Source organism: Leuciscus leuciscus, assembly GCF_965113295.1.
Source record: "Leuciscus leuciscus genome assembly, chromosome: 14".
Lineage (NCBI taxonomy): Eukaryota > Metazoa > Chordata > Actinopteri > Cypriniformes > Leuciscidae > Leuciscus > Leuciscus leuciscus.
The window spans coordinates 28673283-28692094 of NC_138738.1; the positions used below are offsets into that span (position 1 = coordinate 28673283).

An 18812-nucleotide genomic window follows, 5' to 3' on the forward strand; every position below is an offset into this window, starting at 1 on the left:
ATTGCATCTAGTTGGGATATGGTATAATACTAGTTATACTACAGGGCCGTTGAATGCTTGAATCTGATTGGTTGACGAACGTTCTAAGGTGTGCATTATTTTCAGGGAAACGCACGGCTAAAGTAGTTCCAGGCAGGTCTTGACCGCATTACAGTTCCATATCACTTCGCGTAGTCAACTGTAATAACGGAAAATAGGATACAATTCATAACAAGAAAAAGCATTTCGCCCCATGCGCTTGATCTGCAATTTTCAATGTCTAGCTTCACAATCAATAGAAACATGCAGTTTAATTTGAATAAATAAACTATAAAGTCCTATCAATAATCAATAGAAAATTAAACTGAATATATGCTAAATAAATGGATAGTCCTGCAGCACGGATTTTTATTGCAGATAATAACAAATAAATAATTATTGATAGGCCTACTTGTTAAAAGGGCTTTGGGTTTCATTTATTTGGCTAGTCTACTGTCATCTGTCAATAATAGAAAAAAAAAAAAAGAATTAACGAATTAATTAAAACGATTGAATTAATTAATAAATAATAATATTGACGCACATGCTTTTCTGTCTCATTATTGCAACATCTCTCTCTAATAACTGCTTTAATAACGGCATAAAGCCGGGAACACACTTTAAGGCCGGTTATGAATGTAATTTGATACTTATGACTGATCATGCCCAAACAAGTGTTCAGCGCGTTCAGTCTGTGTTCAAAGTCGGTGTTTAAAATCTACTGCAGTCGATGAAACAGTCAGAGAATGTGTCAGCTAGTCGTGTGTCCCCAGCATTAGTCTGCTATCAGCGGCTCAAACCTCCGTTACTAACTCTGAAATGACGTTTTGGAATTAGCAACGGAGGCATGGGATTAGATGTGTAAGAAATTAGTCCTACATACAAGAGCGTTTTAATGACAAAAACTTTACAAACGTCTTGAAATACATAATCTGAACAATGTTTCGAGGTGTGGTAACTGTAGTATAAGCGGAATAATTGACTTCAGGCCGTTGAATTATTAGAAAAATAATGCACACCCGAGGTGTAACGGCCACTCCGCTTCGCGTCGTGACCGCATTTCCACCTCGGGTGCAATGTTGTTTTCGTCAACGATGACGATAACGAAATGATTTCGTTGACGCACCTTTTTTTTATGACGATAACGCGACGATGACTAGCTAAAAATGGCTCTAAGGTGACTAAAACATGACGAGACGTTTTCGAGTTTTCGTTGACGAGACGAGACGGAACGAAAATCTGACGTTCACAATGCATGTCATTTCTGCCTAATTTGCATGAAATCTGTCTGTTTTGAGCTAAAAAAAAAAAAAAAGTATCAGCAATGCTGCAGCTTCCTATCCTTGTTTTGGGTACGCCCACCACCCGGCTGCCGCCATGCCGCGCATCAGATTCCACACAACAACAACACACCTGCGGCTGCGGCTAGTCACGAGTCGCCACACATCTTCGATATGAGGCGCCGGAATGGACAAAAGCGAAACGAACTGCGCGAGCGAGCGACAGTGCGCGAGAGAGACCGAAAGTGCGCGCGAGAGACCGAGTGTGTCTGCGCGCGAGAGAGACCGAAAGTGCGCGCGAGAGACCGAGTGTGTCTGCGCGCGAGAGAGACCGAGTGTGTCTGCGCGCGAGAGAGACCGAAAGTGCGCGCGAGAGACCGAGTGTACGCGAGAGAGACCGAGTGTGTCCGAGCATTAGTTTAGTGGGCTAATTGGTACAAAGTAATATATAATTATTATATAACTTAGATTATAACATAAATTATTATTTAACTAATTATATAAAAAAGCCACAATTGCCAAAGTAAGAATGTTTTTATGCTTTTTTTGAGTAAAACAGTGATTCCACTGTTACCACTTTATCTGTGTGTAATGTTGTAGTAGCTCAAAGTTTTTTGCTGTTTAAACTGTAAACCATTCCTTTATTACTGTGATTACTGGTGAAAATAGCCAATGTGCTGAAATTTTAGAAGAGCATCAATTCATGGAAAAAATATATCTTGAAATATGGGGATAAAAGGTTTCTGCCCAATGCGACAATGAAGTACAGCTTGGCAGCACTGCATCTCCATCAATGAGAAAGTCTAGTTTATTATGCAAAGGTTTTAAGGTTAACTGTTGTTTTATGAATTGCAACACTTGCTACAGTACAACCTGTCAAACCTAAGCCCATTTCCAATACTTTTTAACCTAAATTAATTTGTTAAAGACTACTTTGTTTTTGTTTTGTTTTTTACAAAAATTTACTAAAACTTGACTAAAACCTTTTTGCGTTTTCGTCGACTAAAACTTGACTAAAACTATCAAGTTTATAAGTGACTAAAATGTGACTAAAACTAAAAAGCATTTTCGTCCAAAAGACTAAGACTAAGACTAAAACTAAAAGGTCTGCCAAAAACAACACTGCTCGGGTGTGCATTATTTTTCTAATAATTCAACGGCCTGTCGTCAATTATTCCTTACTTATACTTTATGTGCTTCTATGTATATGGATTATGTCAAATGAATAGCTGTTTAACAGCTCTCAGGTAAAGAACTATATTGTTCAAAGAAGAGTGACCATTTAAATGATTTTTTTCCATCTCTCTCTTTTCACACATTTCTCTCCTAACATCTAAACACACTCAAATCAGGGTCTGTATTGTGACATACGTCAGCTGGTTCAGTTTATAAAGGAGTCTCATGGAAATGTCTTCCGACGCGTGGCTCTCAGTGCTCTCCTGGACAGCGCAGAAAAACTTAATACCACTAAAAAAACTGACGAAAAGGAGGAAACCAAGCCATCTTCAGCAAAAAAGTACACACAAATATAACACACATTTTGTAATGCATAAATTAAATATACGCATGGATTGAGTGCATCTGTATCTGTGTATCAGCGAAGAGCAGATTCCAGGAGCTCTTTTAGGAAGGAAAGACTTTTGGAGGAAGATGTTCAAGTCTCAGAGTGCCGCCAGTGATACAAGCAGCCAATCAGAGCAGGACACTTCTGAGTGCACCACTGCCCACTCTGGTACTACCACAGACCGGCGTTCACGATCACGTTCTCGACGGATCTCACTGCGCAAGAAGCTCAAACTGCCCATAGGTATGTTTTTGTGAGAGAGAAGTTCTTTACAAACATAACCAGATTTGTCCTATACAAAGCAGATAATTAAAGTCTTAACTATGATAAACAACAGTGTGATCAGTATGATTAGAGGATGACATCAGCCCTTAGCTACCAATACTTCCCTTTCTTATCCCTATACTGCTGTTCATCACTGATATACATGCTATAACCCAGTTTTTCAGAATTTCTTTAATTACAGAATTGCTGTATAAACAGGATTCAGGTTTCATAATATTCCATAATAAAGTAGCTTCCTGTGCATGTGTGTGTCTGTGTGTGTATGTACTTTGCATTTTACGGATGATTTTAATTACGGGTACAGTAAAATGCAAAGTACAGTAAATACATTTATCTAAACAATTCAATGTAAATATTTCTGTATACTCAGCCCATTTAGTCTGAACTAGAAAAATATTATTTTCTTTGAAAAATATTCAATTTTTCTGAATTGTAAAACCAAATATGCATGATTGGAAGAATATTCATATTTATAGTGATTTGCTCTCTGTAGACTAAAAACTACAAAATTTCTATACACAGAGGATTCACAAAATGAAAATTCTGTCATAATTTACTCACCCTCATGTCGTTTCATTCATCTTTCGAATCACAAATGAAGATTTAGGTTTTCCTTAAAAGTGTTAATGTGCATGCCATACATAGGTAAGTTTGTAAACGTTTCGAAAAATTTACTTCTAATATGAGTATGTGAAGTTGATATTAGAATTGTTTTTAAATAAACTAATAAACTGAATTTTAAAAAGAGTTTTCACTTCTGATTGGTTCACTGGTGTGTTGGGGATATGAATTTTATGAAAAGTCATTCACTTCTCTGTTCTTTCCTTTTTTTGTCACCAGCATGCCATAGGAAAGTTCGCCATCCACTCACTGTCTCCATGTTACGTATGTGTGTTGTGTTTTAGTTATGCAGCCTCATCTTACAGTGTCATTATGGAAGCTTTAGTAAAAAAAAAAAAAAATGCATTCAAGATTTATCTTTCTTTTTTTCTTTTTTTACTTTTATGTACTTGCTGTGAGATTCAATGTGTTGTTTTGTCTATTTTTGTGTATAAGCTGTATGAGCCGGAGAACCAGCATGAAATATTCCCTCTTACATTCCTTTGGCTTGTTTGCACTTCCATTTAAAGGGTACCAGAGTTCAAACATGCTACCAAAATGCTAAATTAACTTTTATTTTATTTTTTTCATGTAACTATTGAACCTGTGGTACAGGTAACTGGCTGAAACGCTCCTCTCTATCTGGACTGGCTGATGGAGTCGAGGACCTGCTGGACATCAGCTCAGTGGACAGACTGTCCTTTATCAGACAGAGCTCCAAGGTGAAGACTCTGAATTTACAGTGTAGTAATGTTAAGATAGTTCGTTAAGAGGGTCAGTGACAACAGTGTCCACAGTAATAAAAATCTTGTAAAAATCTGCAAAGTTCTTAGAAATGCATCCATGGAGAGATTACGTTTAATGATTTACATTAAAAAAAAAGTCATGTGGTGTGACCATCATAAAAAGTAATAACATACTTTCCTTACACTTTGAATGCATGTGAGTGTTCTCTCTTATTGCTCATTACTTAATCATTATATTCAAACAAGATTTCAAATATATATTTTTCGAGGTAAAAAGTATATTTTACTAATATTATGTATTGTTAGTTCATATATATTACTAGGTTTTGGAGAGTTGCACCACAATTTACAACCTGAACTAACCTAAGCATGTCATAAAAAGGTAAAATAATCTGATTTTGTCAGAGACTCATCGCAGGGATCCTCTATATGCTATCATATTTCATATTTTTCTGCATGCTAGATAAACCACATGAATTTGTTGGTTGCACAACTTGACCAATATTAATAAACAGTGCTGCTGTTTTGTTAAAATATTTTTTTTTTCTAAATTATAATAGTAATAATAATAATAATAATATGCTATTTTCTCCATTATGATATGACTGCAATTGTATCACCTTGACACAGGGTTATTATCGTTATTAAATTAAAAATAAAAAAACATTTTCATTACTTGAAATAAACTAAGCTAACTGAAATAAAATAAAATATAAAATAACCTAAGTTTATTTTATTCCAGCTAGTAATTAAATTTCTAATTTGTTTAGTTTAAGATGAAGTAAATAACTAAAACTGAAAACTAAAATATAATGAAAACAAAATTACAAAATGTTTAGATATTTCAAAATATGAACAAAAACTATAATAGTATATCATTGATACTAAAATAACACTGCCTTGACATTTTTAACTTTATGCCCCAAACCATATTCATCTTAAAAGATGAGTATTCTAATCATTGTTTGTATGAATTGCATTTTTGAATAACTGAGCCAAAAAAACTGCATAAGTGCATTCACCCAAGAAACAGTTGACCTGACTTCTTCTTTATGATTTATACTTAATTTGGTTTTCTTATTCTACAAACAAACAATAATGTTGTAAAACATACTCATATTCAATCATTTAAACTAAAACACACAAAACTAAATAAATGAATTAATTATAATATTTTATGATCATGTACACACAAGGAGGGAAAAGAGGGTTATAATCATTATGTCCCACCAGAAACTATGCCATTGCCATCATTACTGTGATCATTAATGATATGATTTTTCTGCCTCTCCTAATTTCTTTCTTGGGAATAAATCTGAACCTCTTCATGGAAGAAAATCAGTTTTGCTTTGCACTAGAGTTATTAGACATCAAGTCCTTGATCCGAGTCTTTCCTGTACATCTCAGGTCAAGTTCACCAGTGCCGTGAAGCTGTCGGAGGGTAACGCTATTGAATATGGGCGAGAGGAAGAGGAGAATTTCTTCAAGCGGCTCGGTAAATGGCGGTCTGGTCGGAGGAACCCTTCCAAGATTCACCACACAGAAGAGAAAGATGGTAGAATCCTCGGTGCCGTCCCCCGCCCCCGCCCACAATTCGCTCTGTTTGTTTGTGTGTGTGCCCGTACTTGACGTGTCTTGTGCTTCTGGTACACTCCTCTACCATCTTCCATGCCAGCTCTCTGTGTGTTTGTCCATCTTTGTCAGAACCATCCGCTGGAAGAGGAACTGTGGTTTTCTGACCTATGGCCTGGCACCATGACCCGCCACAGCTTTGTCAGAGTTGTCGTGAACCTTCAGCTCTTCAAGTTAATAGTTATTAGGATATATATTTGGGGAAATACACAAGTCATGGTTTGATTTGTAGATCTTGTAAGGACAAAAACAGACTTGCATGTTCATTCGATATCACCAGATGCATATTTCACCAGCTATTTTCAGTTGTTAAAACCTTGTCAGATGCTACACTCCTTGTACTGACACTATTCTGTACCACCGACAAGGTTGCCATGGATTCCAGGAGCGCTTGGCTGCCAGCCAGGAGGCCATAAAGAATAAGAATATTGTGAATCTAGGTGCAATCAGACAGGGGATGAAGAGGTTTCAGTTCCTGTTGAACTGCTGTGAGCCGGGAACCATACCAGATGCTTCGATTTTAGCTGCTGCGCTGGACCTGGTCAGTTCGGATTCTTCTGTTTATATACAAGATGGTGTCACATTACTTTTGAAGCATACCTGCTAGACTAAAGAGATAAAATGATAACCAAAAACTTGAAACCTGTTATGTCCTTTAAAGGGGTACTGAAATGTATTTTCAGATTTTTGTTATGTGGTTAGTTTTATGAAATTTGTGCTGCTTGAAATTGAGATCAGTATTTGGATTCTTTCAGAGAAAATAAGGTTTCACACTGAACATTGTTATGTTGATTTTGATAAATGTCTTTCCCAGGAAGCCCCTGTGGTGGCAAGGGCCTCGCTTTTTCTGGAGTGTGCCCGTTTTGTGCATCGCTGTAACCGTGGTAACTGGCCAGAGTGGATGAAAGGTCACCATGTAAACATCACTAAGAGAGGGCTGTCTAGAGGACGATCGCCTATAGCAGGAAACAAGAGGAACACGAAGCTCCAGTGGAACGCAGCCAAACAATTTTACCAGTGGGGAGATGTGAGTCACATTAATCTGAAAAATATGCAAATTTTGCCTTTCCTGTAGAAAACCTTTTTACATCATTTTTGAGAAATGCATTTGTGGCATTTGGTTGCATCTAATATATGTATCCTCAAAAAGGCAATAGGCACTCGGCTGAGTGAAATTTGCCATTCAGACAGTGAGAGTCCAGCCAACATCTTGGGTTTTATCTATGATGAAGAGAGCAAGAGGCGTGTGAAAAAGGAGGATGAGGAGGAAGATTATCTGGATGACAGTAAGAGTGAAAATGACATGAATTCAGATTAAACAAACAGATGATGTTCAAAACCAAAATAATACTTTGGCATTTAGCTAATGTTTTTAAAAAAAATTTATGATTCTTTCAACAGACACCGTCAACCCTACAAAGTGTGGCTGCCCTTTTGCTCTGAAGATGGCTGCTTGTCAGCTGCTTCTGGAGATCACCACTTTCCTGCGGGAGACTTTTCCCTGTCTCCCCAGACCACGAACAGAGCCCCTTGTGGTCAGTTTTGGTATTGTCTCCCTCTGACCAGATTCATTCATGTGACATGATTAAAGGGATAGTTCACCCCAAAATGAAAATTCTCTCATCATTTACTCACCCTTATGTCATTACAGATGTATAAGACTTTCTTTCTTCAGATTTTTTAGAAAAATCTCTGAGTCCATATAATGCAAGTTGATGGTTCCCTCAAAGTTGAGGCTTCAAAAACCACGCAAAACAAACACAATGGTAATCCATATGACCCTAGTAAAAAGGTCAATGTCTTTGGTTTGTTGTAGAAAATACAAAAAAATATATATATATAATTTTAAACTGATCATAAGCTTATGATCTTATGAAGCGTGACATAAGCGTGTTGTGAAATTTGCTCTAGAAGTGATACGGAAGCACAGATGATGGTCACTTCTACATCAAGGAGATGGTCACCGGAGTTTCACAACGCACATACACACCTATCATTTCACTTCAGAAGATATTGATTCATCAACTGGGGTCGTATGGATTACCGCCATGTTCATTTGGCTTTGTTTTTGAAGTGTCAACTTTGAGAGACCTATCCACTTGCATTATATGGACTCACAGAGATGGATTATTTTTCTAAAAATCTCAGTTTGTGTTCATCTGAAGAAAGAAAGTCATATACACCTGGGAGGGCATGAGGGTGAGTAAATGATGAGAGAATTTTTGCTCGGAGTATCCCTTTAATTACGAAGCCCCTCATACAGTAAAACATGCAGGGGAAAAAAACAGGATGTTGTGGACACAAATTAGGAATTAAACTGCAGTCACACTAGACTTTGAGCATGCAAAATTTCTACGGACACTGGAATGGTCGCAAAATGTTTCTTTTAAAAAAAAACATAATAATACATACAAATTGTAAAAATATGCAATCTGCTTCACTTTACTGCAATCCTGCAGATTTAAAGTTTGTGTTCTTTTAATTCAGCTAAAAGGTCACGCTGTGACGTGTCAGTCTTCTATTGGTCACACATCTTCATGAATTTGCAGGTCAGAGTTCACCTACTTGTACTTTTGAATGCAGCAAAAATGCCTTCACTTGGATTTGTGTGTCCTATCTCTTGCAATTGTATGCATTTAAATGGAAGTCAATGTAATGAAAAGTGTTGTGTGACCGCCCCTTTGATTCCCACAAATTATTAATTTGTTCCCTAATTTTAGTTGAAACTTAGCCATGTTGTACTTATTTGTTCCCTCATTTTAATGTAACTAAAACAAGGGAACCAATTAGTACATCATGGGTATGATTTAACTAAATTGAGTTAGCAAATTAGTACAACTTGGCCATGATTTTACTAAAACGAGGGAAATAATTGATATACGTCTATAACAAATCCTTAATTTGTGCCCACAGTATCTTGTACATATCATGTGTGGGGCTTCACAATTAACATTGCAGAGAAATTTGATAAATTCGTATTTTTATAAAAAATTCCAGACATCATATTTATGGCAGGAAGTTTAGAATTAATGATTTGTCTCCCTTTCAGTTCATTATTTGGAATTTGAATTCAGTTGTCTACAATAAAAAATGTTGAAATGGAATGACAGGAAGATAAAATTACAGAATTGTATTAGTAGGAAATTCAGGGTAATGCATTCTGGGAAATGAAGTAATAATGGAAATGCATATTTCGGTAACAATTTAGTTTAGGGTCCAATTCCCACTATTGACTAGTTGCTTATTAGTATGCATATTACTAGGATATTGGCTGTTTATTAGTACTTATGACCTTATACTACATTCCTAATCCTAGCCAATACCTAAACTTAACAGCTACCTTACTAACTATTTATAAGCAGTAATTAGGAGTTTATTGAGGCAAAAGTTGTAGTTAATAGTTAGTGAGAACTGGACCCTAATCTAAAGTGTGACCTATATTTCAAATCTCTCAATTCTATTCTTAATAGCCCACATCCCTGGTGTATGCGTTTACTTGGCTGATGATTGAATAGTAAGCGGATCTTACATCGCACAGTTAAACAATTGCCAAACCAAGATTGTATTTTGGCTCCTATAGGATTTAGAGAGCTGCCGCTTGCGTCTGGACCCTGAGCTAGGCCGTCACCGCTATGAGAGGAAGATCAGCTTTGCAGGAATCCTGGATGATGAAGATGGACATGATTCTTTGAACAGCAGCAGCCACACCCTCAAGTCTGACACTGGCTGTGAGGAGAAGAAATCATCACAAGAGCCACTGGGTAAAATGAAAAAGGAATAATTGTCTGCATGTACATGTTTGATAGAGGCTGAAAATATGATTTATCATTTTTATTTTGTCTCATCTCCTCTCCCCAGCTCCGATTAGGAAGATCCGTATTGGTGGCTCTCGTTTGCTACAGATTAAAGGAGCAAGGAGTTTCCGAATAAAGAAAGGAGGCTCTTTGTCTTCTATCCGCCGGGCAGGGAGTCTGAAAAGCACTAAGATGTCCAGACAGGACTCTGAGTCTGAGAATGACGTGGATTCGGAGCGGCTGCTCTCCCAGAGTAGAGATACTGTCACTGATATAGGTAAGACAATGTTTCTCCAGCCCTGTAGTTATTTTATTATTACATTTGTAAATGCAGTTATTGAGGAGATGGCCAAAGCAGAATACGTTATTTAGAAAGACATTAATAATGGCGTCAATAATAAACTTTACGGAATAAAAGAAAAAAATATTTGTTAGGCTGATCCAACAAACACAAAGGTAATGTTTTTAATAAACATATCTAATTGTAGCCTACATGTTATGACCCAATGGTCAGTTGTAAAGGTAATATGACTAAAGTGTGAACTTTATAAGTGAAAATACACAATGGGCCCTATTTTAACGGTTGCTATTTACATGGTGGAATTTGCAAGCGGAAAGACTGAATGCGTCTCCAGAGAGGAAACGGATCTGCTGGTGCGCGAAGTTAAAGCGTGCAAGCAGACCATCTACGGGACAAGCCGGATTCCACCATATCTTTATGTACACAATATTAATCTTTTACATTGTAATCCTTTTATTTTTAATATTTGGCTAGTTTGTGTGCTGTTGGGAAGTCCCTGTGTGTGTAATAAGCACAGTGTACGCCCGTTGTGCACCCACCTATAGGAGCATGTTACTAACGCACTCTTTAAATAACAAAATAAAAATTCTGCGCCATTGACTTTAGACCAGGTTTTTGTTGGTCAATGGCGCAGTCTATTTCAGTTGCCTCAAAATCATAACGCGTCATTAATGCGCCTGAACACACCTCGTTTTCAGACCAGCATGCCCATGGGCGCACAAATAAGCGCAAATGCATTTGTTATTTAAACAACGTGGCGTAGGACGTGAAAAAGGACGTGAAAAAGATAACTGCGTCGGGCTGAAACTAGCAAAAAACACTTACGCCGCACCTGGTGCTGCATTGGGCCAAATGTGTGAGCCCAATTCAGTGGCTATTTAGTTCAATTTGGATGGCTATTTTGCAGTCATTTTATTTAATGTGTCTCAGAAATCTAAGCTTGTCAAGAGTTATATTGAACTATGATATAATAAATTTTTTCCACTTTTTTAAATGTTTGTGCTGGTGTTTTAAACCTTCAGAGAGATATAGCATATTTCTGTATGCAGTGTATGAGGTAAAGGAGGGGTGAAATTTCAAAAAAAAAAAATAATAATAAAATAAATAAATAAAAATAAGAGCCATTTATTTCTAAGTGAAAGCAGTACCCTCAAAAGAACAGAACAGCTTGCTGTGCTGTCTTATTTCTGATTCAAGCTAAATCTTCTTTTTTTTTACCAACCTTTGTTTTAGAATTTTTGCTTGATTTACATAAAGATTGCAATAAAAAATTAATAATAAATAATTTAATGAATTAGTCATATTTGGAAAGTAAATGGAGATCAGATACATCTAAAAAGATTTGTCACAGATACTATACAAATTTGCTTATACAGATAATGGCTTTCCTGTACATAAGTAAACACATTTTTTTTACAACACATTAAGAAAAGTAGTGTCTGTTTAGGAAGCCCTTGGAGCGCTAGCGAGCCAAGCATTGAACCTGAAGGTCCTGGCAGCACAGGGGGTGTGGAGGACAACTACCATCGCAACATGTCATGGCTGCACGTAAGAGCCAGCATTCTGACTTTTCCCTGTGTGAACTAAATGTGTGGGATATTTGTTTATCATGCTCCTCTTTCTCAATTTCCAGATTATGATTCTGCTGTGCAACCAGCAGAGTTTCATCTGCACTCATGTGGATTTCTGCCACCCTCGCTGCTATCAGCACCACAGCCGTTCCTGCGCTCGGCTCGTCCGTGCCATCAAACTTTTATACGGAGAGACGGTGGACAGCCTGAAAGAGAACAGCGCCACTGGCAATATCAGCGGCCGTGCCAAAAAAAGCAAAGAGGTGGTTAAAAATATTCAGTGCGAGGGGGTCCCCAAATACAAACTAGTATTCTACAAACATATAACTAAGACAGTGACTTGTTTTAGTATTTAGTATTCTAAAACATTAATCTCCTAACATTACACTGCAATGACAATTGCATAAATAAAGATATTAATTCCATATCCAAGTAAATACAGTTCAAGAGCTTTGGCACTGTAGAGTATATGTTGTCTAAAGGTGTCCAGGGACAACCTAACTGAGCCCTCTTAGATCAGCTTGCCCAAGTACAGAATATAATTGCTTTTTGGGTTTCACTTTATTTTTGATGGTCCCTTTTGAACACTCTGTTAACTATATGTAACATTGTACCTACATGTCTACTAACTGTCATTTGAGTGTTAGTAGAGTATTAGTAGACTGGAAGGGTTAGGTTAAGAATAAGTTGACATGTAGTTGCAAAGTTACTTATAGTCAGTAGATTGTCTGCTGGAGGACCATCACAATAAAGTGTTAGCAGATATTAAGCATACAGTCTACTAATACTCTAAATAACTTTGCAACTACATGTCATTGAACTCTTATTATAGTCAACAGAATGTTCAAAAGGGACCATCAAAATAAAGTTTTGCCTGTTTTTGTTTCAGTGTTCAGACAAATCCTGCCTCCGGACCCCATCCATGAAAAGACGCCCCACTGACAGCAGTGCTGAGGGGAAAAAAGACACTGGCATGCTAAAGTACATCCGCAACCAGGTCTCTCCTTTCTGTCCACTACACAGAGAACTTTACTGGTGTACAAGCTGTTGCTATTGTTACATATGCATAAAGACTGTGAGTTAGTAGTGTTAAGTATGCTATGTTCTGTTTTTTTAGGTAATGAGCCTGTCTCCAGCCCCTCTGTCCTTGCTCATAAAAGCAGCCCCTATCCTGACTGAGGACATGTATGGAGACATTCTGCCTGCAGCATGGGAGCTCCTGCTGAGTGTGGATGAGCATATGGCTGCAGCTGCAGGTCTGTCTGGCTCCTCCCTTGCTGGGGAATCTACTCAAGTTTGTTTGAAACTGTGACAGCATTTTATAGCTAGGGGATTTTATTCCTATTTAAGGCATTGCAGAACTAATTTTCATTTTGTAATGTTGATGACCATGTTCCAAACCATAGTGGGCAGCCTACTTAGTATGTATTTTGTGCACTATTAAAGTCACCATGAAAAAAAATAAATGTTATTATAAATAATTTATCCATGCACATTAATATTTTTTTAATTCATGTGCATTAATAATCTTTAATCAAAATAAATTCATCTCCCTCTTGCAATGACATCCCTTCTCTTTTTTGATGACATGTTTACTGGCACGAGGACGGGACAACCTGTCATTCACATAAAATCACAGCACAGTAAAAATCCATTCAATTCTGGTTGGACAAAATCAAGTCCCACCATAAAAAAAATTCTTGTCCGAGAAGTTTCACTTGGATATACATCACAATAGGAAAGAAAAGACTACCGCAACTTCACTTTCATGCCAACTTTAAATTTTATTATAAATTAAGCTTTACATGACTAAAGCTTAATTTTAACAATATTTTATATAGGTATTTTCAGTGCTTGGAAAGTATCAGTAGAAATTAATTATAATTAACTCATTAGTTAAAATTCTATAAGTGCTATACAAATAAAATCTAATTATTCATATAATTTAACTAAATATATTCTAGGACACCTAGGTTCCGTGTATGCCTTTTTTGTGCTGATAATAAGTGTATCAAATTGTGCTTTTATAATTGTGCTAATATCAAATACAGCAACATCACATTTTGTTGCAGTCTGGAACTGTAAGAGTTTGCCACACGTGGCTGTTGACATTTTGGTTAGGATGCTGCCTTAAAAGGATGCTGCCTTAAAAGGTTGCTGCCTATCTATAGAATGTATACTGCAAGACAACTCCCTAGGGTTTGAAAGGGAGCAGGTATATGCTTATCCATACATTTCTTAAATGGAGTCTCTCTATATACATTAATTATTATCATCCAAACACACACAGCTGCCCTGTTCCTGCTGTGCGCGGTGAAGGTGCCGGATGGCGTGACCGAGATGATGATGGCTGAATTTCAGCACCAGGAAGCGTGTCAGAGAATTAACTCCATTTTGAAATTCTACACTGTCTGGAGATTCCGTTACCAAGTGTGGCCTCGGATGGAGGAGGGGGCTCAGCAGATTTTTAAGGTATTATTGATGGAAAAACAATTTACAGTGCAATTTACTGCAGTATGCTACTTCTAATTTCTATGCATATTATTCTTTGTTATTATTTTGTTTTACATTCTTACAATATCATTATTGGCAATATCAAAACTTTTTTCAGTCTCTCTCTCTCTCTGCGTGCATGTTGTTTCATAGATTCCTCCACCCAGCATTAATTTCACGCTGCCCTCTCCTATCCTGGGAATGCCCTGTGTGCCCATATTTGACCCTCCATGGGTTCCTGTTAATGCAGGCACTGTTCCGGATGCAATTAGTGAAGATCAGTCTGTAGGTTTTAGTGACCCACCACACCAAACAAATCCTGCCTTAAGGCAAAATTTCCCTATTAGCCACTCATTAATTTCTTCCTCTGCTCCCTGTACATTTTAGAAATCATTCTCGGCACGTGCAGTGTCTCGCTCTCACCAACGGGCAGAGCACATCCTGAAGAACATGCAGCAGGAGGAAGAGAAGAGGAGGCTCGGTCGTGAGGCCAGCATCATCACGGCCATCCCTATCGCTCAAGAGGCCTGCTATGAGCCTACATGTAGTCCCCCGCCTGAGCAGGAAGAAGAGGGTGTGTTATTTCTGTGCTGTACTAGTTAGGGTTATATCATAAGGAATCTAATTTCCCTGATCTTTTCAGATAAAAGAGTAGTCCCACTTTACATTTTTAACTACTATGTACTAACATTTAAATGAATCATTTGATACAATACACTTAATGTGTACATTAATTTGATTTCACACTGTACATATATTTTTAAAATACCTGCATGTAATTACATCTGCAATTAATTGTTGTAATTACATCTATAATGACACTGTTGACTATTCCCTTACTCCTTAACTAGTCTCGCGTAGCCAGACCTTCAGACTGACTGCAGAAGGTCTGGACTCTATCGCAGCTCAAGGAACGCCCAGGAGGATGTTTGACTGACATGTAACGCAATCAATCACAGTTCGGTTTTGTTCCGCGTCATGTTTAATAATAAATATTATTAAATTATTAAATACTAATAAATTATTCATTCAAGAACGTTGTGCAAGTTTACTACAACAATGGAGACACGAACTTTACATACTTTTGAAAATCCAGCGTTTAGTTGAGCCTAGTAAGCGCTCATTTTCACAGTTGTAAACACAACGGCTTTCTTCTTCCACGAGGGGTTTTGGCGTCACGGCATTTGTTTCCAGGTGGACCGATAAAGAACGCGACACACACGTCTCCTGAACATCCTGTAGAATTCAACCAATCAGATTGTGACTTCAAAAACTCCTGAAGTGTTTCCAGAAAAGTGTGCCATATGCATCACACGTTCAGCCAACGGTCTGTGGGCGTGACGTCTGAGGCTGAGACTACCCCTTAACTAACCCTTGAACCTAACCATACCAAACCTGTCCCTGACATTTACCCGTATCCCAAGTCAATTGAGGCAAAAGTGTTTTACAATACATAGATGTACAAAGACTACAAACTCATATTATTTATGAATTGGAGAAAGTGCAACAGGCAATATGGCGGAACAAGTTCCACCTTCTAAATAAAGAGCCAGTCGATGATTGGTAAAGTCATAGCATCACTGCAGCTTCTGTCAGAATCTCTGCTCGCCATAGAAACTGTTTTGAGACGCGCGCTTTGGACTGCACATGCACATTGGCTGGTCCAGCCTGAAAAATAAACTTTTTGTAAAGCTTGTTAACAGTTTATGGGACAGTTCATGTCAGATTGTGTTGCTGATTTGAAATATGTTATTTAAATGTGAATTCGACAAGCAGTTATTCAGATTTCAGGATTCCCCCATTCAAGTAGACAGGACTTGGTCTTGGATACCCGAAATAGCATCTCGGTTTGAAAGTGAATTCTGTTTGAGCAATGCTTTATACAAATTCCCCTGAAATACCTGCAACTCTGCATATAAAGAATCCCAACATTAGAAATGAGCAGCTGAAATTTTTGGTTACACTTTATTTCGATAGTCCACTTTAGACATTCTACCAACTAGAAGTAACTTTTCAACTACATGTCATCTAACCCTCATTAGAGTATTAGTAGACTGTTAGGTTAGGGTTAGGTGATGGGGTTCGGGTTAGGAGAATAAGTTGACTTGTAGTTGCCAAGTTACTTATAGTCAGTAGAATGTATGTTGGGGGACCAACAAAATAAAGTGTTAGCAAATATTAAGCAGACAGTCTACTAATACTCTAATGACAGTTAGTTGATATGTAGCTGCAAAGTTACTTATAGTTAATAGAAGGTCTAAAGTGGACTATCGAAATAGTGTTACCAAATGTTTTAATCTATGCTCAAACAATTCAGAAATTAAACCTGGTTGTTTACCGAACGATAAAAAACTAAATTTGACTCAACAGCAAACCCACAGCTTGTGTGTAAATACCGCATTGGACACTTCACATGTGAATGTATTTACATAGTCTTAGAATTAAACAAGCCTTTTTTTTCTCTCTCTTTAAGTGCCAGAAAGAAAAAATTCAAATAATAAAAAATAAATAATAAAACAATGATTGACATGACTTCTTTAGATTTTGAAACACTGATTTCACTTTAAGCCCAGTGATCAATCCTGAAATATGGGTTTTCAGAACATTTTCATAGAGATGAGCTAACTATGTGCAAATGTAATTTGTGGTATCCTCTTCTCTGTCAGTAGAAGATGTGATGAACCTGACATCACGTCGTCTGTCCGCCAGCCCTTCCTGTGCCTCCAGTAACTCTCACAGAAACTACTCCTTTCGCAGAGGCTCCGTGTGGTCAGTGCGCTCAGTGGTCAGTGCTGAAGGTAAGCTGCGTCACCTTCTCCATATTTACAACAGATTTAGGAGTAAAGTCATTAATAATATTGATTTTATTGTTTGCTATTCATGTGGTTTGTTTTACCTTACAAGATGATGAGAACACAACGGAACTCACACCAACACACCACATGCTGCAGCCACCCCAGGCTGTTTTCCCACCATGCATATGTGCTGCTGTGCTGCCCATTGTGCACCTGATGGAAGATGGAGGAGTTCGGGAAGATGGAGTTGCAGGTGAGAAGCAAAGAAGAATCTTCCGACAAACCATTTAATTAACATTTATACCCACTGTTCTTTTAGAGCCTCACACTACTACTTTGTTTCTTTGTTTTGTGTTTCCACAGTATGTGCTGTTGCTCAGCAGGTCTTGTGGAACTGTCTGATTGAAGATCCAGCATTGGTTCTTAGACACTTCCTGGAGAAACTCACTGTCAGTAACAGACAGGTAAGACCACTTAAGTAGTCATTCTTTCAGAGAATAAAAGATGAACTTTTGCGGTTATATGATGAAACATGGTTATTGTTCTCAGGATGAGCTGATGTACATGCTGAGGAAACTGCTTCTTAACATTGGGGATTTGCCTGCACAGACCTCGCACATTCTTTTCAACTATCTGGTGAGACTTTAGCATGAAGAAAAGAAAACCAACCAGCAGAAATAACCAAAAAGGGGGTTTTACTGCAATGCCATAGATTAACCATTTTGGATCCCAGAAACCATTTTTCTTTGTGCCATAGGGCATTATATACAACCTTATATAATATTATTTTTATAGTGTAAAGCACACTTTTCTATTACAGTAAATGTTAAAAGTTCTTCACACAAAGTACCATTTAAGAATCTTTGTTTGGGATAGTTTACCCAAAATGAAAATTCTGTGATAATTTACTTACTTCATGTCATTCCAATCCCAGAAGACTTTGGCTATTCTTCAAAACAAAAATTAAGATATTTTTTTTATGAAACCTGAAAGGTTTCTGTCCCTCCATTGAATAAAATGTATTATCTTCTAAGTTTTGGTTACCTGGACTATCAATGGAGGGACAGAAACCTCTCAAATTTCATTAAAAATGTGTTAATCTTCAAAACACAAATTGAGATAAGTCTGAAATGACATAAGGGTGAGTAAATGATGACAGAATCTTCCTTTTTAGGTGAACTATCCCTTTTAGAGTGAAGGATGGAGATTCGGGGATCTCGTTGTGCAGATCTGGGTCTCATACTAGACATGTGAAATCTGATATTTTTCTCATTTTTTCCAAGGTGGGCTTGATCATGTATTTCGTAAGGACTCCCTGTGAGTGGGGCATGGATGCCATATCAGCCACATTGACCTTTCTGTGGGAGGTGGTGGGTTATGTAGAAGGGCTCTTTTTCAAAGATCTTAAACAGACTATGAAGAAAGAACAGTGTGAGGTCAAGCTTCTGGTTACTGCCTCCATGCCAGGTTGCATATTTCAGCTACGCTCCATACAGAAAATAAGTTTACTAGTGTCATGTTCATGTTCATAACTGAACCTGTAATTGTGTGCCTAGGAACCAAAACCCTGGTCGTTCATGGACAGAATGAGTGTGACATTCCTACCCAGTTACCAGTGCACGAAGACACCCAGTTTGAAGCTCTTTTAAAGGTCATTGTAATAGCTGTAGATTTGTTCAATATGGACATGCTATTAAATGATGTTGCTATAGTTTCACAATTTAACAACCTTT

General features: G+C 37.5%; 1 protein-coding gene across 6 annotated transcripts in view; it reads left to right on the forward strand.

Moving 5' to 3' along the window:
• Positions 1-18812, forward strand: part of unc80 (unc-80 homolog (C. elegans)) — a 62111-nt gene that overhangs the window by 24559 nt on the left and 18740 nt on the right. For 3 of the 6 annotated variants that reach the window (XM_082136640.1, XM_082136641.1, XM_082136642.1), the window contains 23 exons: positions 2651-2814; positions 2897-3105; positions 4363-4469; positions 5901-5988; positions 6494-6666; positions 6940-7152; positions 7276-7411; positions 7527-7660; positions 9706-9886; positions 9984-10196; positions 11668-11768; positions 11854-12054; positions 12681-12788; positions 12909-13047; positions 14082-14263; positions 14438-14569; positions 14672-14858; positions 16951-17082; positions 17189-17332; positions 17443-17543; positions 17629-17715; positions 18363-18546; positions 18636-18730. In XM_082136640.1, the coding sequence (XP_081992766.1) occupies positions 2651-2814; positions 2897-3105; positions 4363-4469; positions 5901-5988; positions 6494-6666; positions 6940-7152; positions 7276-7411; positions 7527-7660; positions 9706-9886; positions 9984-10196; positions 11668-11768; positions 11854-12054; positions 12681-12788; positions 12909-13047; positions 14082-14263; positions 14438-14569; positions 14672-14858; positions 16951-17082; positions 17189-17332; positions 17443-17543; positions 17629-17715; positions 18363-18546; positions 18636-18730 (3411 nt within the window). Of the gene's footprint in view, positions 1-2650; positions 2815-2896; positions 3106-4362; positions 4470-5900; positions 6049-6493; positions 6667-6939; positions 7153-7275; positions 7412-7526; positions 7661-9705; positions 9887-9983; positions 10197-11667; positions 11769-11853; positions 12055-12680; positions 12789-12908; positions 13048-14081; positions 14264-14437; positions 14570-14671; positions 14859-16950; positions 17083-17188; positions 17333-17442; positions 17544-17628; positions 17716-18362; positions 18547-18635; positions 18731-18812 lie in introns of all 6 variants that reach the window. The other 3 variants (XM_082136637.1, XM_082136639.1, XM_082136638.1) reach the window with 2 other exon arrangements.